Source organism: Heterodontus francisci, chromosome 7, assembly GCF_036365525.1.
Source record: "Heterodontus francisci isolate sHetFra1 chromosome 7, sHetFra1.hap1, whole genome shotgun sequence".
NCBI lineage: Eukaryota > Metazoa > Chordata > Chondrichthyes > Heterodontiformes > Heterodontidae > Heterodontus > Heterodontus francisci.
Window position 1 is genome coordinate 25,693,621 of NC_090377.1, and position 27,390 is coordinate 25,721,010.

The following is a 27,390-nucleotide window of genomic DNA, read 5'->3' on the forward strand; positions in this document are numbered from 1 at the left end:
GAAGTAGGAGGTGATGCATTTTGGGAGGACTAACAAGGCAAGGGAATATACAAATGGATGGTAGGACCCTAGGAAGTACAGAAGGTAGAGGGACCTTGGTGTACTTGTCCATCGATCACTGAAGGCAGCAGCACAGGTAGATAAAGGTGGTTAGGAAGGCATATGGGATACTTGCCTTTATTAGCCAAGGCACTGAATATAAGAGCAGGGAGGTTATGATGGAGCTGTATAAAATGCTAGATAGGCCACAGCTGGAGTACTGTGTACAGTTCTGGTCACCGCACTATAGGAAAGATATGATTACACTGGAGAGAGTGCAGAGGAGATTCACCAGGATGTTGTCTGTGCTGGAGCATTTCAGCTATGAAGAGAGACTGGATAGGCTAGGGCTGTTTTCCTTGCAGCAGAGAAGGCTGAGGGGGGACCTGATTGAGGTATACAAAATTATGAGGGGCATTGAAAGGATAGATAGGAAGAAACCTTTTCCCTCAGCAGAGGGATCAATAACCAGGGGGCATAGATTTAAGGTAAGGGGCAGGAGGTTTAGAAGGGATTTGAGGAAAAAATATTTCACCCAGAGGGTGGTTGGAATCTGGAGCACACTACCTGAAGGGGTGGTAGATGCAGGAACCTTCTTAACATTTAAGAAGTATTTAGATGAGCATTTGAAACGCCACAGCATACAAGACTACGGGCAAAGTGCTGGAAAATGGGATTCGAATAGATAGGTACTTGATGGTCGGCACCCACACGATGGGCTGAAGGGCCTGTTTCTGTGCTGTATAACTCTAACTCTATGCAGCAAAAACAAAGAACTATAGAGTGATGATATTGGGGGATTTTAATTACCCAAACATTGATTGGGATAATATTAGAGTAAGGGGAAGAAGGGGGAGGAATTTCTCTAATGTGTTCAGGAGAACTTCCGTGAACAGTAATCTCTCGGTCCAACTAGGAAAGTGGCATTGCTGGATCTGCTGCTGGGGAATAAGGTGAGCCAAGTAGACCAAGTATCTGTGGGGGAACACTTGGGTAAGAGTGATCAATGCATCATAAGTTTAAGTTGAGAGGTGAAGTGAAGTGGAAAAGAAGACCGACAAAGACAGAATTAGAGTAGAATAGTAGTGAACATAAAAGGGAACTCAAAAGTCTTCTATGGCATACAAATAGTAAGCAGGTAGTAAGAGGCAGGAGGGGGGGGGTGGGGGGGTGGATGGGGAGCTACTGGGGACAAAGAAGGTGATACAAGTTTAGAGCCACAGGGCAAGGGTAGAATACTAAAATGGGTACTTTGTATTGGTGTTTAATTAAGGAAGAGGATGCTGACAAAATATCAGCAGAAGCAGAGATGGTAATGAATGGGGTGAAAACTGATAAGCAGAATGTACTGGAAGGGCTGGCTGGCTATGCTTAGAGTGGATAACTCATTTGGTCCAGATGGCTTCTATCCCAGGTTGCTAAAGGAAGTGGGAGTGGAAATAGAGGAACAGCTTGCCATTATCTTTCAATCTTTGAGATACGGGGGAGGTGCCAGAGGATTGGAGAGTGGCAAATGTGACACCCTTATTCAAGAAAGGGTCAAAGGACATTTGTAGTAACTACAGGCCAGCCAGTTTAACATGAGTGGTGGGTAAGGTTTTAAAAACAATCGGGGGGAAAAAAATTGACACTTGGAAAGGTTCAAGTTAATTAAGGAGAGCCAGCATGGATTTGTAAAAGGCGGATCGTGCTTAACTAACCTAAATTTTGATAAGGCAACAGAAAAGGTTGATGAAGAAAATGCAATGGATGCTGTCTATGGATGTTAAGAAAGCATTTAACAAAGTACCACATAAAAGTCTGGTTAACAAAATTGAGGCTCATGGAATAGGATGGTCAGTGTCAGCTTGGATAAAAAATTGGCTTATGGACAGAAAACAACGACTTGTGGTCGTGGTTGTTTTTCAGACTGGAAGATGGTAAACAGTGGTGTTACCCAAGATTCAGTGCTAGGACCACTGCTTTTTTGATATATAAATGACTTGGATATCGGAATACAGAGTAAAATCTCAAAATTTGCCGATGATACCAAACTTTGAGGTGTGGCTAACAGTGAGGATCATACGAACCACCTGCAACAGATCAGAATGGGCAGACAAGTGGCAAAAAGAATTTAATACAGAATGGTGTGAGGTGATGCATTTTGGCAGAAGGGATAGGGAGAGGCAATAAAGACTTAATGGCAAAGTTCTGAATTGTGTACAGGGGCCATTTGCACGGATCCTTGAAGTGGCAGGACATATTGAGACAGCAGCTGGCAATGTTATGGGATCTTGGGCTTCATATATAGAGGTATTAAGTGCAAAAGGAAGTAAGTTATGCTGAACCTATATAAAGCTTTGGTTTGGCCACAACGAGAGTATTGTCTCCGTTCTGGTCGCCACACTTTCGGAAGAATGTGAGGGTCCTTGATAGGATGCAGAGGAGATTTACCAGAATAGTACCAGGAATGAGGGATTTTAGCTACAAGGTTAGGTTGGAGAAGCTGGGGTTGTTCTCCTTGGAGCAAAGGAGATTGAGGGGAAATTTGATAGCGGTGTACAAAATTATGACAGGTTTAGATAAGGTAGACAAAGAAAAGCTGTTTCCCATTAGCTGCTGGTACAAGGAATAGGGGACATGTTTTTATTATCTTAAACCTAAAAGTGCTGGAAATGCTCAGCAATCTGGCAGCATCTGTGGAGAGAGAAGCAGAGTTAACGCTTCAGGTCTGTGACCTTTCACCAGACCTGGCAAAGGTTAGAGATGTAATAGGCTTTAAGCGAGTCAAGCATGGGTGAGGGAAACGAGAACAAAAGGGACGGCGTTTGATAGGGCAGAGGACAGGAGAGAGAGATGAAATGACAAAGATGTCATGGGACAAAGGCTAATGATGTGGTGAAAGACAAAGCATTAGTCCAGAGCGAGTGTTAATGACAGAATAATACAGATTTAATGTTTTGGGCAAGAGATGCAGGGTGAGTGGGGGGATGTGAGGAAGATATTTTTTATGCACCAAGCGATAATGACCTGAAACTCACTGCCTATGAGGGCGGTGGAAAAGGAGATGATTAATGATTTCAAAAGAAAATTGGATGGGCACTGGAGGGAAATAAATTTGCAGGGCTACGAAGATATAGCATGGGAATGGGACTGACTGGATTGCTCTGCAGAGAGCTGGCATGGACTTGGTAGGCCATATGGCCTCCTTCTGTCATAGTGATTCCATGACCTCTATCAAACCTCCTCTCGGCCTCTAAGGAGAGCAGATGAATGACGCTGGGACTATCAACATAACTTAAGTCTCTCATCCCCGGGACCATTCTCGTAAAACATTTCTGTACCCTCTCCAATGCCTTCACACCCTTCCCAAGTGTGGTGCTCAGAACGCGACACAATTCTCCAGATGAAGCTGAAAAAGGTTTTAAAGTCATAGACAAAAACAAGAAATGCTGGATTCACTCAGCAGGTCTGGCAGCATCTGTGGAAAGAGAAGCAGAGTTAACGTTTCGGGTCAGTGACCCTTCTTCGGTCACTGACCCGAAACGTTAACTCTGCTTCTCTTTCCACAGATGCTGCCAGACCTGCTGAGTGAATCCAGCATTTCTTGTTTTTGTTTCAGATTTCCAGCATCCGCAGTATTTTGCTTTTAAAGTCATAGAGTCGCACAGCACAGAAACAGAGCCTTCGGCCCACAGCATCCATGCCGACCATAATGCCTATCTATACTAATCCCACCTGCCTGCATTAATTCCATATCCCTCTATGCCTTGCTCATTCGAGTACCTGTCCAGATGCCTCATAAATGTTGCTACTGTTCCTGCCTCCACCACCTCTTCAGGCAGCTCATTCCAGATACCCACTATTCTTTGTGTGAAAAATTTACCCCTTTGCTCCCCTTTAAACCTCCTCCCTCTCACCTTAAATCTATGCCCTCCAATTTTAGTCACCCCTACCATGGGAAACAAACTCTGGCTATCTACCCTATCTATGCCTCTCATAATTTTATATACCTCTATCATGTCTCCTCTCAGCCTCCTTCGCTCCAGGGAAAACAGACCCAGCCTATCCAATCTCTCTTTATAACTCCTTGTGAATCTTTTCTGCACCCTCTCTAGCTTAATCACATCTTTCCTGTAGTGCAGAGACCAGAACTCCACACAGTACTCCAAATGCGGCCTAACCAACGTTATGTACAACTACACCGTGACGTTCAACTCTTGTACTCAATGCCTCGGCTGATGAAGGCAAGCATGCCATACAACTTCTTCACCACCCTGTCTACCTGTGTTGCCACTTTCAGGGAACTATGTACTTGCACCCCAAGGTCTCTCTGCTCAATAACACTCCCCAGGGCCCTGCCATTCAGTGTATATGTCCTGCCCTGGTTTAACTTCCCAAAATGCATCACTTCGCACTTGTCTGCATTAAATTCCATTTGCCAATCCCTTGCCCACTTTCCCAGTTGATCTATATCCTGCTGTAACCTTAGACAACCTTCTTCATTATCCACTATACCACCAACTTTGATGCCATCTGCAAACTTACTAATCATGTCCCATACATTCACATCCAAGTCATCAATATATATGACAAACAACAGAGGGTCCAGTACCGATCCCTGCGGCACACCACTGGTCACTGGCCTCCAATCTGAAAAACAACCCTCCACTACCACCAAACCAATTTTGTATCTGATTTGCTAGCTCACCCTGGATCCCATGTGTTCGAACCTTCTGGACCAGCCTACCATGCTGGACCTTGTCAAAGGCCTTGCTAAAGTCCATGTAGACAACGTCCATCGCCTTGCCCTCGTCAATCCACTTGGTCACCTCCTCGAAAAACTCAATCAAATTCGTGAGACATGATTTCCCACGCACAAAGCCATGCTGACTATCCCTAATCAGACCATGCCTTTCCAAATGCATACAAATCCTGTCTCTCAGAATCCCTTCCAATACCTTTCCCACCACTGATGTATGACTCACTGGCCTGTAGTTCCCTGGCTTATCCCTGCTGCCCTTCTTAAATAAAGGCACAATATTAGCTATCCTCCAGTCTTCCGGTACCTCATCTGTGGCTAACGATGATACAAAAATCTCTGCCAGGGCCCCAGCAATCTCCTTCCTTGCTTCCCATAGCATCCTAGGATACACCTGGTCAGGCCCTGGGAATTTATCCACCTTAATGCGCTTCAAAACCTCAAACACCTCCTCCTTTGTAATGTTGATATGCTCTAGGATATCAGTGTTCCCTCCCTTGAACTCACTAGCTTCCATGACCTTCGCCACTGTAAATACAGACGAGAAGTATTCATTTAAGACCTCGCCCATTTCCCGTGGCTCCACACATAGATTGCCACACTGATCCTTAAGGGGACCTACTCTCTCCCTAGCTACCCTTTTACTCTTAATATACTTATAGAATCTTTTAGGATTCTCCTTTATCTTATCTGCCAGGGAATTCTCATGGCCTCTTTTTGCCCTCCTAATTTCCTTCTTAAGTGTTGTCCTACATCCCCTATACTCCTCGAGGGACTCACTTGATCCCAGCTGCCTACACCTGACATATGCCTCCTTCTTTGTCCTGACCAGACCCTCAATATCCCTCGTCAACCAAGGTTCCCTAAACTTGCCAGCCTTGCCCTTCCATCTAACAGGAAGATGCCGGCCCTGAACTCTTCCTATCTCACTTTTAAAAGCCTCTTACTTGCCAGACGTCCCTTTACCTGTAAGCAGCCTCTCCCATTCAACTTTCGAGAGTTCCTGTCTGATGCCATCGAAATTAGCCTTCCCCCAATTTAGGACTTCAACCTGAGGACCAGTCCTATCCTTTTCCATAACTATTTTGAAGCTAACAGAGTTATAGTCACTGGTCCCAAAGTGCTCCCCCACTGACACATCAACCACCTGCCCATCCTCATTTCCTAAGAGGAGGTCGAGTGTAGCCCCTTCTCTAGTAGGGCCATCCACATACTGCTTCAGAAAACTATCCTGGACACACTTACATTCTTCCCCATCTGATCCTTTAGCACTAAGGTAGTCCCAGTCAATATTAGGGAAGTTAAAATCACCTACTATTACAACCCTATAATTCCTACACCTATCTGGGATTTCCCTACATATATGCTCCTCCACTTCCCTCTGACTATTGGGGAACCTATAGTATAATCCCATCAAAGTGATCACCCCTTTCTTATTTCTAAGTCCTACCCATATGGCCTCGCTGGACATTCCTCCCGGGATATCCTATCCAAGTACTGCCGTGATGTCATAGAGTCATAGAGAGATATAGAACCGAAACAGGCAACTTCGGCCCATCGGGTCCGTGCTGACCAACAACCACCCATTTATACTAATCCTACAGTAACTCCATATTCTCTACCACATCCCCACCATTCTCCTACCACCTACCTACACTAGGGGCAATTTACAACGGCCAATTTACCTAGCAACCTGCAAGTCTTTGGCTGTGGAAGGAAACCGGAGCACCCGTCGGAAACCCACGCGGTCACAGGGAGAACTTGCAAACTCCGCACAGGCAGTACCCAGAACCGAATCCGGGTCGCTGGAGCTGTGAGGCTGCGGTGCTAACCACTGCGCCACTGTGCCGCCCATTGCTAAATATAAAGACGTCTTTTCAAAATTCTGTTTCCCAATAGCCACAGAAAACCTTTTCAATGCAAGTCATCACATCTGGAGAGGATTTCAAAAGAAAAACAGTACCAAGCTGAATTTCTTCATTCTCAGAAGCATTGCAGCTCTGTTACTTCATTGGAAAACTCAAACTAATTAAACACAATTTGTCCTTAAAAGTTGCATTGGCATTCTTTAATTAATCCACATTGTCCAAGTGGCTGTTAATTTTGTCCCAGATTATGGTTTCTAAAAGTTTTCCCTCCACCGACTGGCCTGTAGTTGCTGGGTTTATCCTTACACCCTTTTTTGAATAAGAGTGCAATATTTACAGTTCTCCAGTCCTCTGACACCACTCCTGTATCTAAGTGAGATTGGAAGATTATGGCCAGTGCCTCTGCAATTTCCACCCTTACTTTCCTCAGCATCCTTGGTCCTGGTGACTTAGCCACTTTAAGTACAGCTGGCCTTTCTAATACCTCCGCTCTATCAATTTTAAGCTCATCCAGTGTCTCAACTACCTCCTCTTTCACTGCAACTTTGGAACATCCTCTTCCTTCGTAAAGGCAGGCGCAAAGTAGTCACTCAGTAGCTCAGCCATGCTCTCTGCCTCCATGCATAAATCCCATTTTTGATCCTTAATTGGCCCTAGCCCTCCTTTTACCACCCTTTTACTATTTATATGCCGAAACAAGACTTCTGGATTCCCTTTTATATTGGCTGCCAGTCTCTTCTCATACTCTCCGTTTGTCTTACTTGTTTTGTCACGTCCCCTCTGAACTTTTTATATCCAGCCTGGTTCTCACTTGTATTATCAACCTGTCTGCTTCATCTTAGTCTGTATCTCTTTCATCATCCAGGGAGCTCTGGCTTTGTTTGTCCTACCTATTCCCCTCCTGGAAAGGTACCTTGACTGTCCCAAAATTGTCTCCTTTTTAAAGGCAGCACATTAAACAATGACAGTTTTGCCTGCCAATCTTGGATTCCAATTTACCTGGGCCAGATTGGTTCTCACCCCATTTATACTGGCTTCCCCCGATTAATTATTTTTATTCTGGATTGCTGTTTGTCCTTTTCCATAGCCCACCTAAACCTTATGATCACTGGCCTCTAAATGTTCCCCTAATGACACTTCAGCAACCTGTCCCACCTCTTAGAACCAGATCCAGCAATGCCTCCTTCCTCATTGGGACTGGAAACATACTAATGTGGAAAATTCTCCTAAACACGCTTTAGAAACTCTTCCCCATTCTGTCCTTTACACTATTACTCTCCCAGTCTCTATTAGGATAATTAATGTCTCCCATTATAACTACTGAATAGTTTTTGCACCTTTCGAATTTCCTTGCATACTTGTTCCTCTACATCATTCCCACTATGTGGAGGCCTATAGAATGCACCCAGTAGAATAACGATACCTCTATTGTTTCTTAGCTCTAACCAAATAGATTCTGTCCTTGACCCCCCCTAGGACATCCTCCTTCTCCAGCACTATATTATCCTTAATCAATATTGCCACCACCCTTCTTTCCTTCCTTCCTTATCGTTCCTGAATACCTTGCATCCAGGAATATTTAGTACCCAGTCCTGCCTGTTTTTCCAGCCAGGTCTCCAGTTATTGCCATTTCATACTCCAATGTAGCTACCTGCGCCTGCAACTCTCCAACCTTATTTACCACATTCCATGGGTTCACATACTTGCACTGTAAACTGAATTTAGATTAGACCTTACTGCATTCCCCCTTACTCCAACCCCACTTAATACCTTACTGTTTTAGTCTAACCGTCTCTCCCATTTCTTTGTGCACCTTGTTTTCCCTCACTAACGTTACCTCCTGGTACCCTTCCCCTTGCCAAGTTAGGTCAAATCCTCCCCAACAGCACTACTTATTGCAATTGGCAAGGTTTGATTGTGTCATTTCAGAACAGATTTTATTACTTACCCCAGTGTTATACAAGCTTCACGCACAACTTGAGATCGCAGGTCTTTTGCTGATAATTTGAATGCACCATCTAAAAGTCGCAGATGTTGAAAGAAAGATTCATATTCTGCTGCTCCACCCAGCATTAGAGATCTAATCTTTTTAAGCTGTCAACAAGAAAAGTAGTTTTATTTGTAAATTCCATTATTGAGAGGAAGTTAACACAAGAAAACTTGGAATGGGAGAAGCTCACTTCACCGCTGGGGAGGATATGCTGTGCGGGTTTCTGAACCTTGCTCTCAGACTCAAACTTGGGTAAGAAGCCCACACAGTGTGGTAGGGTCACTCATGGTGATTTTCGCTGGGTTGGCCAATTAATGGCCAGAGCATGGGCTCGCCAAGCAATTAACGACAGTGGGCAGGCTCTTGAAGCTGGAGGGCCAAGCCTTCCAGCTTGAAAGGAGCAGCAGACTATGCTGGCAGGTAAGTATGGGAGAGGTGCTTCAAAGTGGAAGGGCCTTCTCGCCAACTTTTTAAAGTTTATATTAAAAAATGTGTTTTGCAGCAAGACCACCACTGTTGGGCAGTGGCGGGGGGGGTGGGGCGGGGGGAAAGAGACCCCTCTACACGGCAGCCTGTGGCTGCTGCAGCACCCAGGTCGGCAAGAAGGGCCTTTAGGTCTGCCTGAAGCACTGTCCCCCCCAGCAGACACCTTCTGCCTGTGGGAACCTGGAAGCCGACTGGAAAATCCCAGTCAGCCTCCTTTCATTGGCCTTAAGTCTCCCTTAATGAGCCGTGCCAGCTACCCACCATATCCGGGCGGGTAGCCCTACTGCACCCCCAATCCCACCTCAGCAAAAATAGGACAGGCCAGAATTGAGCTCTGGAACCAGCACACTGGCTGGTGGGGCTATTTTCAGCTCCTGCCCACCTCTAATCCTGGCGAAGCCTAAAAATCAAGCCCCTGGTTTCTAAGCTTTTCACAAGTGTACAATAAACATAGACTATCCTGGACTCTCCTGTTCACATGAATCACATGAAAAATTTTGCAAAAATTCTCAAACATCTACCCATCCCTGTATCTCCATTATTTACCCAGATCCAGCTGCCCTCCACATAAGAAAGCACTGCCTCTCCCCGAGCAGTGAACTAAAAGTGAAGGATAAAGTGCTTTTAACTTCCTGGTTTGCTGTGTGAATACTTCAATGTGATTGGCTGCTTATCCACCTGCTGACATCACTGTTGCTGCACGCCAAGAGATCCCCTTAACCTGGCACCTTTTATTTAAACTGCAGTGGAGAAAAAGGGAAACAACATCACAGAGATCGCTAGATCTTTGTAGTCTGCTTTCTTCAAGGATAGCGGCAAGTGCCATTGCTTCACCACTGACTGCAAAAACCAACCCAAAGTCTTCATCAGAGGCCTCGGGAAGGAACAAAACAGAAGAGGAGGAAAAAACCTAATTTTCAGTTGCATTTTTTTTTACATTAAGTCTCGATAATGGTGTGTAGTAATCAGAATTTTTTTTAAATAGAAATGACACATTTTCATTGTATAAAAAAGTATACAATGCCAATGCCTTATTTACAACAAAAACCTTGAAAGCTCAAAGCAACTAAAATTTAAAAAAAATTTTAGTCTAAGAATTACTTCAACATGTCAAAGAGATCAGATCTAAAAACTCAAAACACTTACAGCAGTTACTCGCTGCTCCCAGTCATGTTTATCATCTGATAAAACTTCTCTAATTTTGTTGATGGATTCTTCGAGATCTCTGTTGGAATAAATCTAATAACAAAATAAATTGAAGACAGATCTCAAGTTAGTGTGTTGCATCAAATGTTTGGTTTTTAAAGAAAAATAGATAAGCAAAACTGAGCTATGCAGCAAGAACGTGATTGAACTAATAATTTAACAAAGTATCAATAAGTTATGGCATTTGTGATCTTGAAGTGTAGGTCACGAAGGCTAATTCAGCAGGTGGAAAATAAAATGTTATATAGTGAGTAGCAAATATTTATTAACTATTTCAATTTTCTGGTAAATAGACTTGGTTTTATAAAATTAATTAAAAAAATTCATATCAAGGTGACTGCAGTTGGAGCCTGCATACATTTTACAACACCTTTATTCGGTTAAATAAAACCTCAAGATGCCCTCAAACAACAAAGTATTGTACAATTAGTGCCGATTAAAGAAGAGAGATTAGAAAGCAGCAAAAAACCTCCAGTGCTGACCAATTAATGACTTTTAAAAAAAAATTGATTCAGGGATGTGAGCATCGCAGGCAAGCCCAGCATTTGTTACCCATCCCTAACTGCCCTCAAGGTTGCAGTGAGCAGCCTTTTTCAAATGCTGCAGTCCATATGGTGTAGGTGCTCCCACAGTGCTGTTTAGGAAGGGAGTTCAGTGGCAGTGAAGGAATGGCAATATAGTTCCAAGTCAGGATGGTGTCAAGGGGAACCAATAGGTGGTGATGTTCCCATGCATCTGCTGCCCTTATCCTTCTAGGTGGTAGAGCTCACAGGTTTGGAAGGTGCTGTCGAAGGAGGCGTGGAGTTGCTGCAGTGCATCTTGTAGACGGTACACACTGCTGCCACGGTGCACCTGTGGTGGAGGGAGTGAATGCTTACTGTCGTCGATGGGGTGATAATCAAGCAGGCTGCTTTTTCCTGGATAGTATCAAGCTTCTTGAGGGTTGTTAGAGCTCCACTCATCAAGGCAAGTGGAGAGTTTTCCCATCACACTCCTGACTTGTGCCTTGTAGGTAGTGAACAGGCTTTGGGGAGTCGGGTGGTGAGTTACTCTTGTACCCACAGTATTTTATATGGCTGGTCCAGCTAAGTTTCTGGTCAATGGTAACCCCAGGATGTAGATTGTGGGGTATTCAGCGATGGTCATGCTGTTGAATGTCAACGGAATATCATTCGATTCTCTCTTGTTGGGCAATGCCTGACACTTGCTGTGACACGAGTGTCACTTGCCGCTAATCAGCCCAAGCCTGAATGTTGTCCAGGTCTTGCTGCATGCAGGCACAGACTGCTTCAGCATCTGAGGAGTTATGAATCCATCAGCAACATCCCTACTTCTGAACTTATGATGGATGGAAGGTCATTGATAAAGCAGCTGCAGATGGTTGGGTCTAGGTCACTGGCCTGAACAATTCCTGCCAATGACCTGGGGACGAGCAAATTGGCCGCCAACAACCACAACAATCTTGCTTTGTGCGAGGTATGTCTCCAACTAGTGGATTTTCCTCAATTCCCATTGACTTCAATTTTGCTAGTGCTCCTTGATGTCACACTCAGTCAAATGCTGCCTTGATGTCAAGTATAGTCACTCTTACCTCACCTCTTGAATTCAGCTCTTTTGTCCATGTTTGGACCAAGACTTGTAATGAGGTGTGGAGCCGAGTGGCCCTGGCGGAACCCAATATGAGCATCAGTAAGCAGGTTACTGCTGAGTAAGTGCCATTTGATAGCACTAGCAACATCTTCCATCACTTTGCTGATGATTGAGAATAGACTGATATGGCAGTAATTGACTGGATTGGATTTGTCCTGCTTTTTGTGGACAGTGCATACTTGGGCAATTTTCCACATTGTCCAGTAGGTGCCAGTGTTGTAGCTGTTTGGACCAGCTTGGCTAAGGGGCACAGCATTGTACAATATGACATGGCATTTATATAACGCCTTTGACTTAGGAAAGCAGAATTGCTTCATGAAGGAGTAGAAATGGAGGAGGATCACATAGAAACATAAGAGCAGGAGTAGGCCATTCAGCCCATCGAGCCTGCTCCACCATTCAATATGATCATGGCTGATCATCCACTTCAATACCTTTTTGCCACACTATCCCCATATCCCTTTATGTCATTGATATTTAGAAATCTGTCAATCTCTACTTTAAACATACTCAATGACTGAAATTCTCTACCCCAGAGGGCTGTGGAAGCTCAAAGCAGGACAACCCTCTGAGTAAAGAAATTTCTTCTCATCTCTGTCCTAAGTGACTTCCCCCTTATTTTGAAATTGTGACCCCTGGTTCTAGACTCCCCAACTACAGGAAACATCTTACCTGCATCTACCCTGGCTATCCCTTTAAGTATTTTGTCAGTTTCAATGAGATCATCTCTCATTCTTCGAAACTTTAGAGAATACAGGCCCAGTTTCCCCAATCTCTCTTTATTGGACAGTCCTGCCATCCCAAGAACAAGTCTGGTGAACCTTCGTTGCACTCCCTCTATGGCAATAATATCCTTCCTAAGGTAGGGGGACCAAAACTGCACACAGTACTCCAGGTGTGGTCTACCCAAGGTGCTATACAAATGAAGCAAGACTTCACACTCCTGTACTCAAATCCTCTTGCAATAAAGTCCAAATTATTAGCCTTCCTGACTGCTTGCATGTTAGCTTTCAGTGACTTATTGTAGAGGACACCCAGGTTCCTTTGTACATATACACTTTCAAATCTCTTACCATTTAAGAAATACTCTGCCCATCTGTTCCTCCCACCAAAGTGGATAACCTCACATTTTTCCTCATTATATTCCATCTGCCATGTTCTGCCCACTCACTAAGTCTGTCCAAATCCCCTTGAAGCCGCTTTGCATCTTCCTCAACACACATTCCCACCTAGTTTTGTGTCATCCGCGAACTTGAAAATATTGCATTCGGTCCCCACATCCAAATCATTGATATATATTGTGAACAGCTGGGACCCAAGTGCTGATCCTTGCAGTTACCCACTAGTCACAGCCTGCCAACGTGAGAATGACCTGTTGATTCCTACTCTGTTTTCTGACTGTTAACCAATCCTTAGTCCAAGCCAGTATATTAACCCCTATCCCATGTGCTTCAATTTTGATAACCTCCTGTGGTGGACTTTATCAAAAGCCTTCTGAAAATCCAAGTAGACTACGTCCACCAACTCCCCTTTATCAATTCTGTTAGTAACATCCTCAGAAAAGTCCAATAGGTTCGTCAAACATGATTTCCCATTCATAAATCCATGTTGATTCACATGGTCAAATGCCTGGTTAAAGGTAAAAGAGGACAAGGGACAACACACCATAGTTTAGCGTATTTAAATTGGTTAAGGCTCGTGTGAATAAAGTATGCCACATAGGAACCAAAAGTTCATTCTTTTCACATTTTACACATACCTGGAGTTAATCTTGACTAATTATAGCTTTCGAGGTAAAATGAAGGGATTTCATTTTTATAGTATAGGATAGGTTACTCTGTTGATTGCAACAGTACCATAAACATAATGAAAGTTGAACTTTTCATGATAGTTGTTGGAGACTGCATGTAAAAAAAGAGTTCCAGCAGACCCAATAAATAAACAATGATCACAGTCTTAGTTACCATATGCTTCTTTTAAACTGCATAATGGAAGTTTTCCCTATGTTATTATTTTCCTCCAAGTCTATGTCTTGGGTTACATAGGTACAGTACTATTCAATTTCAACCTCAATCTACATTGCAAAATATTCCAAGACAGTCACAAAAGCAAACTGGTTCCTTTCAACACAACTATCACATACTTAAACATTCCAAACACATTTTTGGTTCTCAAATAGAGCTATGTGGGCAACTGAAGATAAACAACAGAGCTATAGCAGATTCAAGATTACCTGCACTGTTGGAACTTCCTCAAATGCACGGATAAAATCATCCTCATCAACAGCACCTGCACCTTCTTTGACTGTTGGAAAATGAGAAACAAATTGATAAATGAAAGTCATACTTCACCAAAAAATCTTTATTAGATTTGTAAGCTTTGGAAAAAATGTCCTGTTATGCAGTTACTCATGAAATTATCAATACCAAAATGTATTTTGTCATGAACTGATGTAAACCAACTGTAAATTATATTTTGTGCACTTGGATGTTATTGTCAGCTGTCTTTACACACAGCATGTTAAGTTGATTTACTTTACTTTATAATGAAGGGGGGAGATCACTTCAACAGGAGGTGGGACGGCTCCTTGAAGGGGTCTGGTCACATGACCTAGAAGCCACCCTTTTTAGCCCGTTTAAGTTTGAAATCGTTTCAGATAAAGAGAACAGCTGCCTGGAAGCTGTGCACCTATCATCACCGGGGCCTGCCTGCAAGAAGAAAAAAAGCCACAGTCTGAAAAACAGCAAGAAAATCTTTCTCTGCTCTCTGCCAGTTTCTCCCTTGTCAAAAAGGGTGAAATCAGAAATGAAGCTGCCTCAGCTTATCTCCGAAACTGCATAAGAAGAAAGTTTAAGAGATTTCCTACGACTCTTACTTTACTCGGCATTTCCAGTCGGTTAATTCCAGCTTTTGGACTTTATGTTAGTTAATAAAACGGACACTGGTTTCAACTAGGACTCCGTCAGTTTGTAATTAAGTTATTTTCTACTTGATAAATGTCCTTGCCCTTTTGATGCCTTTACCTTTCCTTATATGTTTATGAGGAGTTGCGAAGTTAAACCCCTCCCGAGTATAAGAGTGTGTGTTTTTATACTTTAACAACAGTGTTGTTGCGTCCTTTAAAAGTCCGGATTCGCAAACTGAGGGAGTGAAGAAATGCGCAATCAGGGTTTTCTTTTGGAAAAAGGAAAAATTTAAATCAATTTGCTTACGGACGGGTTGTTGAAAATATAGAGAAATTTGTTTTCAAAATTAACTACCTGTTTGTAACAATTTATAATTTTAATATTTATTGATTACTTTTTGTTCTTGTGAATCAAGGCAAGAAATGTTGATGTTGTGAAATGGAACACATTCTGCTTCAGGTGCCCAACACTCTGACCAAATGCTTGGGCTCCAACCTCGCAAACACGTCCATTACAGCACTATAGGCTTCATCCTTCCATTTCCTGCACCAGTGGCGTCTTCAAATGAGAATGCTGCTTCTGTCCAGTTACCAACCAACTTTGATCATCTGGGCAAAGCCCAAACTCATTTCACATAAAGATCCTTACAACCAACAGAGGGTGAAACTATACCTTTGCTCTGGTCTGGATTCAAACCCAGAGCCAAGAGCTGCAGGGCCAGTGTCGTCACCATTAAGCCACCTGTTCCTCACAATTCTGAAACTGAAATCTCTAATGCAATGCTCTTTTACAAACAGAAAATACATTTCATATATTCAGTGACACCAATAAGGTTATATTCCAAATGAAGCAATTTTATCTTGTGAAAAGAGTTTTTTGTTTAAACTGTAGGGGAATTGCTGTTACCGATTTCTTCTAAAACATAAGATGTGATTTTACAACATGATGCTCCATTTATCAGTTTTTTACCTCTACCACTATTTATCTACAGGAGTGATAAATAAAATTACAACATAACTTTATAATCAATATTTATAAAATAAACCACCTCCATTTTGTATTCCTGTAACTTATAAACTTAACTATATAAAGAAACTGAAGTAGAATTTACATAATACTAATAATGAAAGGGGCAGAAGTAGAACGTTTTTATTTATAGCATGCAAAGCTATAGATAACAAATCCATGATTGCTTTATTTATGCATTAATTACAACAGACCATCAGAAATTCTAAACTATTCATTATGAGAGTGCTGTTTTGTGTTTGGAGGGTCCTGTGTTGAAGGCCCAAGGACTATTCCCCAATCCAATACAATGGAAATGCATTTTGAGAGACAATAGCCTACTTGAGTTGAGGAAAATCCTTCAAACCCTTCTTGAATTCCACCATCAAATTCAGCGTGTCCCTTACCTGGATGGTAAAGACGATTCTTCACATTTGTTCCCAAACCAAACCCACTACCCGAGGTTTTCAGCTACTGCACCGTAGAAAAGGCCAGCTTGTAAGCAACACTTTTTTCCACTGCCAGGGGCACATCATTGGCGATTACACGTATGGAAAGAATTACTTCACTTGAACTAGCAGCATAAATGTGCAGGGTTTAGGATAATTTAGTGTCCTGGTTCATAATTATTGCTGAATCATCACTAACACAGTTTAATTGGTCATATATCTTGTTGCCATTTGTGGCATCTTACTGTGCACATATAGCTGCTGCATTACCCCACATTACAACAGCAATTACACTCAAAAGTCATTCATTGCCTGTGAAATGATTTCAGATGTCCTGAGGTTGTGAAAGGCACAATATAAATGTTATTTGGTTCTTTTTTTCCCCATGAAAAAAAAATGAGCCATAATTCTGTCGTAGCTACAGAACAAAACCACAAAGCACAAGCCAACCACAGTGATGCTATCTGTCCCAATGTATCATTCTACGGGTGGCAAGAGCTCCCAATTGGTTGCGGAGTAATATTTATAAGATGAAGGGAATTAGATTGTGTACATGTAGACAGTTTGTTTCAACTAAATAGGTTAGGGAGGACAAGGGTCACAATCTCAAGGCATGGAAAGTCAGAGCAAGGTTACATGATAAAAGATGGTTTCTTTGCCCCAGAGAACAGTGGACATACAGAACACAATGGTTCACGTAGTGAATGCTGATTTGTTGAATACCTTCAAGTGACAGCTGGACGCATTTCTCACTGAAGTGGAGAACAACCAGCGCAAAAAGATAGATACTGTATGACAACATTAATCCGAGCCAGAGTGGTCTCCTGGATCTGGAATGCTCTGCCTGAGAGTATGGTGGAGGCAGGTTCAATCGAGGCATTCAAGACAGAATTCGATTATCTGAAAGAATGTGCACTGTTACAGGGAGAAGGCGGAGGAGCGGTACATTGATCTTCAGAGAGCCAGCACAGACATGATGGGTTGAATGGCCTCCTTCTGTGTTGTAACAATTCTGTGATCGTGGGGTTGCCCGGCTTTTTAATTTGTTTTTTCACCTCTTGCAGAGGGGTAAATGGTTTTCCAGAGTGAGGGGTGTAGATTTTGTGATGCATAAGGCATTGCAGGCTGGATGGACCAGAGGGTCTTTTCAAATCATTGTTCGCATTATCCAATTTGTTTCACTTAACTTGCTGAAAAAATTCAACAATACGAGAAAATAAAATTACATAATTTTAGACTGTAGCATCTAATAAAATGTTAAAACACCAGGCTTATTTTTCCAACACCTCACTTACACATTCTATTCATAAAGGGGGAACTGCAATAAGTGCAGCAAACACTGAATTCCTACCATTTTTTCTTGTTAAATACTGGTTGCACAGGACAAAAACATTTCTCTAAATCCTGCAATGAATGAAAGGGGGCAAAAAATGTCTACAAACTAATTAATTAATAATAAAGACACTTAAATCGCATTTTATTCTCCATCATTTGTTTTGCTGGCATCTTATGCCCAGTATGGCTTATCTGTCAACGATCTCTGAGCACCATATACTCAGCTCTGTCAGCGTTCCAAATAATTCATCTGCAGGACTGCCAACGTCATTAAGAAAATTCAACCACCTGTCACATGCGTTTTTTTTTTTAAGATTCTTACTGAGTAATGTGCTACCCATCTATTCACAAGCAGTTTCTCCACCCCTACAAAAGCAGGCATGATGCCTCGGCTGGGTTTTCCTTTGTTCAGAAATTGCACCAACAAAGAAAAAGTATACCTTTGTGCTCCTGTTTCACTTGATTATTAGCATCAACATTTGAATATAAGCATTCATTGTTTTAAAATGATCAACTCGTGGAAATATTATTTTCTACTGCCAGACCATAATTTCTGATTCTTATCCACTTTTAAACCATGTCAGAGGGCAAAAGCAGAAACAATACAACAGAAAGGACATAGCTAAGATAGAAAAAGTCCATATGGAGTGAGGTAAAGGATCAGTAGGGATAGGATTAGTCACGCTATTAGTGGTATACTAGACTGCCAGAGAGCAGAGACGACTTCGGCAAAATTTGATAGTAACGTAGTGGTTATGTTACTAGTATCCGGAGAATAGGAGTTCAAATCCCATCATGACAGTTTGAAATTTGAATTCAATTGAAAAATCAAAACACTAACTTTAAGAAAAGTTGATAGCATTAAAAATAGTGACTATGAAGATATTGGATAGGGAAGGAAACCTGCTGTTCTTGTATAGTCTGCCCGATACAACAGACTTTAGTACCAACATGGTTGACTCTTAATTGCCCTCTCAAAGGCCTCGCTAGTGTCTCAATTGTATAAAATTACTACAAAGAATAATAAGACCACATGGACTGCAGTGGTTCAAGAATGCATCCTCCAGCACCTTCTCAAGGCAACTAGGGATGAAACAACCACTATACATGGAAATATAAGAAATGAGTGAAAAAATTACATTCAAGGCCAATTTCAACCACCCCTAAATAAATTGGGGTTGAGGGAGTGAAAAGGGTGAAAGAGATGCAAGTTTAACAGTGTGTACAAGACTGACCCAAAATGTAAAGGAACCAAACAAAGGAGGAAGCACTACTAGATCTGGTAAATGAGAAATGCACAGGAGCAGGTAAGAGAAGTAAGCACAGTAGAAGATCAGAGGAATAATGACTGGGAGAATAAAGCTAAAAAAAGTAAACGCAAAAAAAAATTGCAGTGAAGTAGAACAGTTAGCAATATTTAAAAAGGGCAGATCAGGAGAGTTCAGAAGAATATGCCACTAAAAAAATGAACTAGTCAAGAATGAGATGTCATGGATAACTAAAGAGGCAAGGATAAAATTGAAAAAGGCATATACAAAAGTAGAATAGAGGGAGGGATGACAAACAGGAATATGACCACCTTAGGGAAAGAGGTTAAAAAGACAATTAGGATGGCAACGTGGAAATATGAAAATGAAATTCTTGAATATAAAAAGTAAACTATTCTGCAAGCAGATCAGTAACAAAAGGAGAAATAAAATAGGAATAGTGCCATTAAGTGAAGAACAAGACAAAGAGCAAGAGAATACTGAAATGGCAGGGATACTTTGCCTCCATTGTCACTGAAGAGGTTAGCAAAAAGCAAACGGCAACAGTAGAAAAATTCAAGAGGGCTATTACAACAGGAAGGAGACAAAGGACAGAAGGAAAGGGGAGAAACAAGAAAAGCAAAAGAGAAAAAGAAAAGGAAAGCAAAGAAAAGCAACCGAGAAAGAGGAAAGGAAAGGAGGAAAGATAGCAACAAACTTGTGCAGCAAAGCTTCGGCTTGTATTCCCTCGAGTATAAAAAGACTGTGGGTGGTCTAACTGAGGTACCTAATATGATTAAGAATTCAATTTAGGTAGATATGGAGAAACTATTTCCTCTGGTGGAGAAATCCAGAACAAGGATACATAATCTTAAAATTAGAGCCAGGCTATTCAGGACTGAAATCAGGAAGCACTTCTTCACACAGAAGGGTAGCAGAAATCTAGAACTCTTCCCTAAAATTCTGTGGCTACTGGGTCAATTGGAGCCTTCAAGACTGAGATCAATATTTTTGTTAGGTCAGAGTCTCAAGGGACACAAAGAAAAACAGGTCACTGGGGTGAGGTACAATTCAGCTATGATATAACTGAATGACAAGAGCAGGTTCGAAAGGCTGAATGGACTACTCTTGGACCTACGTTCCACCTCTCGGTGAGTCAAAACAAGTGTGCATGAATATTAGATAGCCACTAATAAAGAATTTAGGAGAAATTTCTTTTCATAAGAGTGGTGAGAATATGGAACATGAAGCAGTTGAAGCAGATAGCATGATGTATTTAAGGGGAAACTTGGTGCATAGGCGAGCAAGAAGGAAATGGAGAAACTCAGGAAAAGGGCAAAAATATATCATTAGGGTGGGAATGGGCTAATGGGGAGCATAAAAACAGGCATACACAAATGGGAATTCTGTGGCAAATAACTCAGCTCCTGACACCCCAAAGCCTATTCATCTGCAAGGCACATGTCAGGAATGTGATGAAATACTCCCACTTGCCTGGATGAGTACAGCTCCTCAAAAAAGGTCTGTGACCTTTCCTCAGAACCTGAAACGTTAACTCTGTTTCTCTCTCCACAGATGCTGCCAGACCTGCTGTGTATTTTCAGCACTCCATTTTTTTTTTTGTTTAAAAGTTGCAATTGCTTCTTGTCCTGCTCACACACTATTACCTCTGGTGTCCCCAAAGGATCTTTCCTTGGCCCCTTATTTCTCATCCACATGCTGCCCCTCAGCGACATCATCTGAAAGCACAGCGTTAGTTTTCACATGTACAATGACAACACCCAGTACTCCACAACCATCTCTCTCGACTCCTCCACCGTTGCTAAATTATCAGACTGCTTATCCGACAATCAGTCCTGGATGAGCAGAAATTTCCTCCAATTAAATATTGGGAACACCGAAGCCATCGTTTTCTGTCCCCGGTCCAAACTCCAGTCTCTAGCTAACGACTCTATCCCTCTCCCTGACAACAGTCTAAAATTAAACCAGATTTGACCCGGAGATGAGCTTAGGACCACATATTCGCGCCATCTCTAAGACTACCTATTTTCACCTCAAACATCACCAGACTTCACCTGTCTCAGCTCATTTGCTGCTGAAACCCTCACTCATGCCCTTGTTACCTCTAGACTTGACTATTCCAACGCACTCCTGGCTTGCCTCCCTCACTTTACCTCCATAAACTTGAGGTCATCCAAAACTCTGGTGCCCGTGTCTTAACTTGCACCAAGTCCCATTTATCTATCACCCCTGTGCTCACTGAACTGCATTGGCTCCTGGTCAAGCAATGTCTTGATTTTAAAATTCTCATCCTCGTTTTCAAATCACTCCATAGTCTCGCCCCTCCCTACCTCTGTAATCTCTTCCAGCCCCACAAACCTTCGAGATATCTGCACTTATCTAATGCTGGCCATTTGAGCATCCCAGATTTTAATCACTCCATCATAGCCGTGCCTCGAGTTACCTAGGCCCCAAGTTCTGTAATTCCCTCCCTACACTTCTCTGCCTCTCTACCTCACCTTCCTTCTTTAACCACTCCTTAAAATTGACCTCTTTGACCAAGCTTTTGCTCATCTCACCTAATATCTCATGTGGCTCAGTGTCTTATTTTGTTTTATAATGCTCCTGTGAAGCGCCTTGAGATTAGGTTAAAGGCACTACATAAATAAGTTGCTGCTGTTGCAACCATTACATTCCAACAATCATTATGTTCCAGCTGTTCAACGATTACAAAGTCATTAGGAAGTTCTAGGTTATACAAGGAATTAATTGCTCCCCAACAGCCCCCAGACCCCCAAAGGGTTCATCTCGTCAAGGCAAAAAGTAACTGATTACTGCAGATCAGGAAGATCCTCGTTAACTGATCCCTACAAAGCAATGCACTCATTTGAAGTTAACTCTGTTTCGCTCTCCACAGATGTTTTCAGCACTAAGTTTTTATTTCAGATTTCCAACATCTGCAGTATTTTGCTTTTGTTTTATACATTAATTAGTTGCGTGGCCTTAGCCGTACAAATAATTGGAAGCTCTGTAATGATAAGCCTTTAGCCGGATAAACTCCAGCACTACCTGTTAGCAAACTTAGAGGGTTCCAAAGCCTTGGCTATTTCTCAATGTCCGTCTATATTTTCTGAACTTAGGCTTTTTTATAGCATTTTATTCTCAGAAGTATCTTGAAGTGCACACTAAGTTCCCATGAGATTCACAAACAGTTTGAACTCAATCTATTCAAAGTTCAATGCAGTACTGAGAGGTTGAAGATCACCTTTGTCAACTGAAAACGTTAAATGAAAATCCCTTGACTAAGCAAAGAAAAGCAGGGGGTTCTTCTCGTGTCTTGGGCAACAAACGCCCCTACTGTTTGTTCATCACATTGCAACATACAAATGGATGATATATTTACTTACATAACAGTCACTATATTTCCAGGTGTAAGAACTGGCTGTCCAATAACCAATTAAATCTTAAGAAAATTAATTGAATATTATAGAAATAGTTCTCTCTCTCTCTTTTTATGAAAGATTCTACAGCAGTCTGCCAGGCTGACAGACACAGGACAGCGTAGGCCTGTTATCTCTGCCAAGGACATGACTCTAGCACAAGTTCTAAAACAGGACATTGCTAACGTTGATAAGATGGAGCCTCGTACCCTCTCCAGACAGTGTCAGGCAGAAGTTTACAAATGGTACCTAGCAAGCTATAAGCCACAAGATGACTTCACGAGCAGAGTGATGAGCATGAGAAGCATTTATTTTTAGTACCTGTCCCTTGGAGATTGAGCAATTGTAATCAAACAAGTGATTGTCATGGGACACTCACCAACCCCGAGAGATAAAGCATATAAAAAGGTGCTCTGGGAGGGTAGAGGGGGAAAAATAGTCAGTCTTCTTCCAGCAGAAGGAGAGAGATTCCCGAAGTGGAGGCTATGCTGGCTTCTGCCTAACACTTTGGTTATCACGAAGGCTAAGGAGCCTGAGGACCAAAGAGACGACCAACACCTCACCGCCCTCATCTATCGGGAAGACTGCCACCACCGAACAATCTGGAATCGGTGAACCGTTCAACCTGTTACGTTTGTGTGCCTTTTCTATCTATTTAGCTTATGCATCATTATATTTAACTGCTGCTTCTTAACACTTCAAAACCCTCTATGACTTCGACCCCCTTTTTGGGTAACCTGTGACTCCCGAACCAAACCTTACAAAGGTACCCTACTGATTGTTGAGATATAGAGTTGGGAATTGGAAAATTTCAGCCAATGAGAACTTCTATTTACTTATATGTGACTCTCCGGAGGGAGCCATAGTGTGGATCTAGCCCCAACTCGAGCCTGCTGTCGGACCGTGGGAAAGCAGCGGACAGCGACCACTGCCGGCACCTGGGCGACGGGCACCGCCTGAGGAAAGTGACGCTGACCAAGCCCACCTTCTGCCAGCACTGGGGGCTCAGCAGCTTCCTGTGCGACCATGAGTCCGGGGCCGGTCTGGGAGTCGCGTTTCGAGGGCTCAGAGAGCCGGGGTGCGGAGGGTGGCTTTGCAGGGAAAATGTCGCCAAGTGAAGGTGGATTCTCTTCATTTGGCGCTCATTTGCCTTGAATTATGTCCGGGGATAGCACAGACTTGATGGGCTGAGCGGCCGCGAATATTCGGGGCTTTTGCTACGACTATTGTGGATGGTGGACGGTATTTCAGCATAGAGTGTGCACTCTACTTGTGAGGGCCCCTGCTCAGGGATACGAGCTAACAACCCCACTGCCTGTGGGGGCCTCAGGAGAGACTAAGGCTAAAGGAGTAACCCTAACAGAAAATCCGGAGCGGAGCCCCTATGGCAGTCACGTGTCATCTTTGGCATGTTTCCAGCAGGTCCTGCAGCCAAACTGGTGCCAAACATCGTGCTCTGCACCCCTTTTGACCCCACTAGGAAGGCAGAGAGGGGGGTTTTGACACTTGGGCAACTCACAACCTCCATACATTCCGCCAGGTATGTGCCATGGAAAGATCACTCCATAGTCGCCTCACAGCAACCAAAACAACACGGAAGGCAGCAGTTACAGGTTTTAAGTCCAGTTCAATTGGGCGCCACGGGTTGCCTTGGTTGGTGGGAGAGGTCATCGTATCTCATTGGACAGCTACCACCCGCCTCAAACCGGGCAGCCCCCCCAGTAAGAAAGGTTCTGTCCCACCACAGTCCACCTGCTTCAATGGGTGCTTGGAGCTTAGGGTCATTGCCTGACAAGTGGACTGTAACACTGCACCAAACAGCACGACAAAAAAAGGGAAGAAGGTACCAGCCCTTCGTTTTGCAAGCTGGAACGTCACAACCATGTGTCCTGGCCTGTGAGAAGATCTTATACATATCAACGACTCTCGGAAGACCGCCATCATTAACAAGCTCAGTAGACTCAATGTGGACATTGCAGCACTTCAGGAGACAAGCCTCTTTGTGAGCGGATCACTAAGGGAGCAAGACTACACCTTCTACTGGAAGGGTAGGGATTCAGAAGAACCAAGATAGCATGGAGTGGGCTTCGCCATCAGAAACTCTTTGCTCAGCATGATAGAGCCAACTACAAATGATTCGGAACAGATACTGTCCATCCAACTGCTCACCGCCTCTGATCCAGTACACCGACTCAGCATCTATGCTGCAACACTCTGCTACCCACTTGAAGTTAAAGACCAGTTTTACGAGGAACTCCATAATATTAGTAGCATTCCTTGCTGGGGGACTTTAACGCCAGGGTTGGAGCCGACCATGACTCGTGGTCCTCCTGCCTCAGGCGCTATGGGATTGGAAGGATGAATGAGAATGGTCAGAGACTGTTGGAATTGTGTACCTAACATAACCTCTGCATGAGGTGAGAGTGACTGCCCTTGACATCAAAGCAGCATTTGACAGAGTATGGCATCAAGGAGCCCTAGCAAAGCTGAGGAAATGGGAATCAGGGGGAAAACCCTTTGCTGGTTGGAGTCATACCGAGCGCAAAGGAAGATGGTTGGGGTTGTTGGAAGTCAATCATCTGAGCTCCAGGACATCACTGCAGGAGTTCCTCAGGGTAGTGTCTTGGCCCAACCATCTTCAGCTGCTTCATCAATGACCTTCCTTCAATCATAAGGTCAGAAGTGGGGATGTTCGTTGATGATCGCACAATGTTCAGCACCATTCGTGACTCCTCAGATACTGAAGCAGTCCGTGTAGAAATGCAGCAAGACCTGGACAATATCCAGGCTTGGGCTGATAAGTGGCAAGTAACATTCGCGCCACACAAGTGTCAGGCAATGACCATCTCCAACAAGACAGAATCGAAGTATCTCCCCTTGACATTCAATGGCATTACCATCACTGAATCCCCCACTATCAACATCCTAGGGGCTATCATTGACCAGAAACTGAACTGGAGTAGCCATATAAATATCGTGGCTACAAGAGGTCAGAGGCTAGGAATCCTGCGGCGAGTAACTCACCTCCTGATTCCCCAAAGCCTGTCCACCATCTACAAGGCACAAGTCAGGAGTGTGATGGAATATTCTCCACTTGCCTGGATGGGTGCAGCTCCAAAAACACTCAAGTAGCTCGACACCATCCAGAACAAAGCTGCCTGCTTGACTGGCATCCCATCTACAAACATTCACTCCCTCCACCACCGACGCACAGTGGCAGCAGTGTGTACCATCTACAAGATGCACTGCAGCAACGCCAAGACTCCTTAGACAGCATCTTCCAAACCCGCGACCTCTACCACTAGAAGGACAAGGGCAGCAAATGCATGGGAACACCACCACCTGCAAGTTCCCCTCCAAGTCACACACCATCCTGACTTGGAACTATATCGCCGTTCCTTCACTGTCGCTGGGTCAAAATCCTGGAACTCCCTTCCTAACAGCACTGTGTACCTATCCCACATGGACTGCAGCGGTTCAAGAAAGCAGCTCACCACCACCTCCTCAAGGGCGATTGGGAATGGGCAATAAATGCTGGCCTGGCCTGCGACGCCCACATCCCACGAATGAAAAAAAAATAACCACCAACTCGTTCTTTCAACCTAAACCCTGTCACCAGGTTTCATGGAGACACCCAAGATCACGTCGTTGGCACCAGCCAGACCTCATCATCACAAGGCGAGCCTTCATAAACAGTATTCAAATCACAAAAGCTTCCATAGTGCGGACTGTGACACCGACCACTTCCTGGTGTGCAGCAAAGTTAGATTCAAACCAAAGAAGTTACATCACTCCAAGCAGAGGGCCGCCCGCATATCAACACTAACAGAATTTCTTATCCACAGCTGTCAAAAAAAGTTTCTCAATTCGCTTGAAAAAGCCCTTCAAAACACTCCTGCAGGGGATGCAGAGACCAAGTGGGCCCACATCAGAGATGCCACTTATGAGTCAGCAATGAGTCGCCTTTGATAAACGTGAGGAAGCAGATGCAGACTGGTCTCAATCTCACTTTGAAGAGATGGAACCAGTCATAGCCGCCAAGCGTATTGCACTGCTGAACTACAAGACAGCCCCCAGCAATTTACCATCCTTAGCACTTAAAGCCGCCAGAAACACCACACGAAGAACAGCCAGGCGCTGTACAAACTACTGGCAACACCGATGCAGTCGTATTCAGCTGACCTCCGACACCGGAATAATGAGAGGAATGTATGACGGCATTAAGAGAGCTTTTGGACCAACCATCAAGAAGATCGCCCCCTCAAGTCTAAATCAGGGGAAACTATCACTGACCCAAGCAAGCAAATGGACCGCTGGGTGGAGCACTACCTAGAACTGTACTCCAGGGAAAATGTCGTCACTGATACCGCCCTCAATGCAGCCCAGTCTCTGCCAGTCATGGATGAGCTGGATGAACAGCCAACAAAATCGGAGCTCAGTAACGCCATCGATTCTCTAACCAGCGGAAAAGCCCCTGGAAAGGACAGCATTACCTCTGAAATAATCAAGTGCGCCAAGCCTGCTATACTCTCAGCACTCCATGAACTGCTTTGCCTGTGCTGGAATGAGGGAGCAGTATCACAGGACATGTGTGATGCCAATATCATCACCCTCTATAAGAACAAGGGTGACCGCGGTGACTGCAACAACTACTGTGCAATCTCCCTGCTCAGCACAGTGGGGAAAGCCTTCGCTCGAGTCATTTTGAACAGACTCCAGAAGCTGGCTGAGCGCGTCTACCCTGAGGCACAGTGCAGCTTTTGAGCAGAGAGATCCACTATCAACATGCTGTTCTCCCTTCGCTAGTTACAGGAGAAGTGCCGCGAACAACAGATGCCCCTCTACGTTGCCTTCATAGATCTCACCAAAGCCTCTGACCTCGTCAGCAGACGTGGTCTCTTCAGACTACTAGCAAAGATCAGATGTCCAACAAAGCTACTAAGCATCATCAGCTCGTTCCAAAACAATGTGAAAGGCACAATTCAGCATAGCGGTGCCTCATCAGACCCCTTTCCTATCCTGAGTGGC

General features: G+C 43.6%; 1 protein-coding gene across 9 annotated transcripts in view; it reads right to left on the reverse strand.

The window, feature by feature from the left end:
* Nucleotides 1-27,390, reverse strand: part of clasp1a (cytoplasmic linker associated protein 1a) — a 367,909-nt gene that overhangs the window by 189,055 nt on the left and 151,464 nt on the right. For all 9 annotated transcript variants that reach the window (XM_068034903.1, XM_068034902.1, XM_068034909.1 and 6 more), the window contains exons 10-12: nucleotides 14,214-14,284; nucleotides 10,271-10,363; nucleotides 8,597-8,742 (exon numbers count right to left, since the gene is read on the reverse strand). In XM_068034903.1, the coding sequence (XP_067891004.1) occupies nucleotides 8,597-8,742; nucleotides 10,271-10,363; nucleotides 14,214-14,284 (310 nt within the window). The remainder of the gene's footprint in view (nucleotides 1-8,596; nucleotides 8,743-10,270; nucleotides 10,364-14,213; nucleotides 14,285-27,390) is intronic.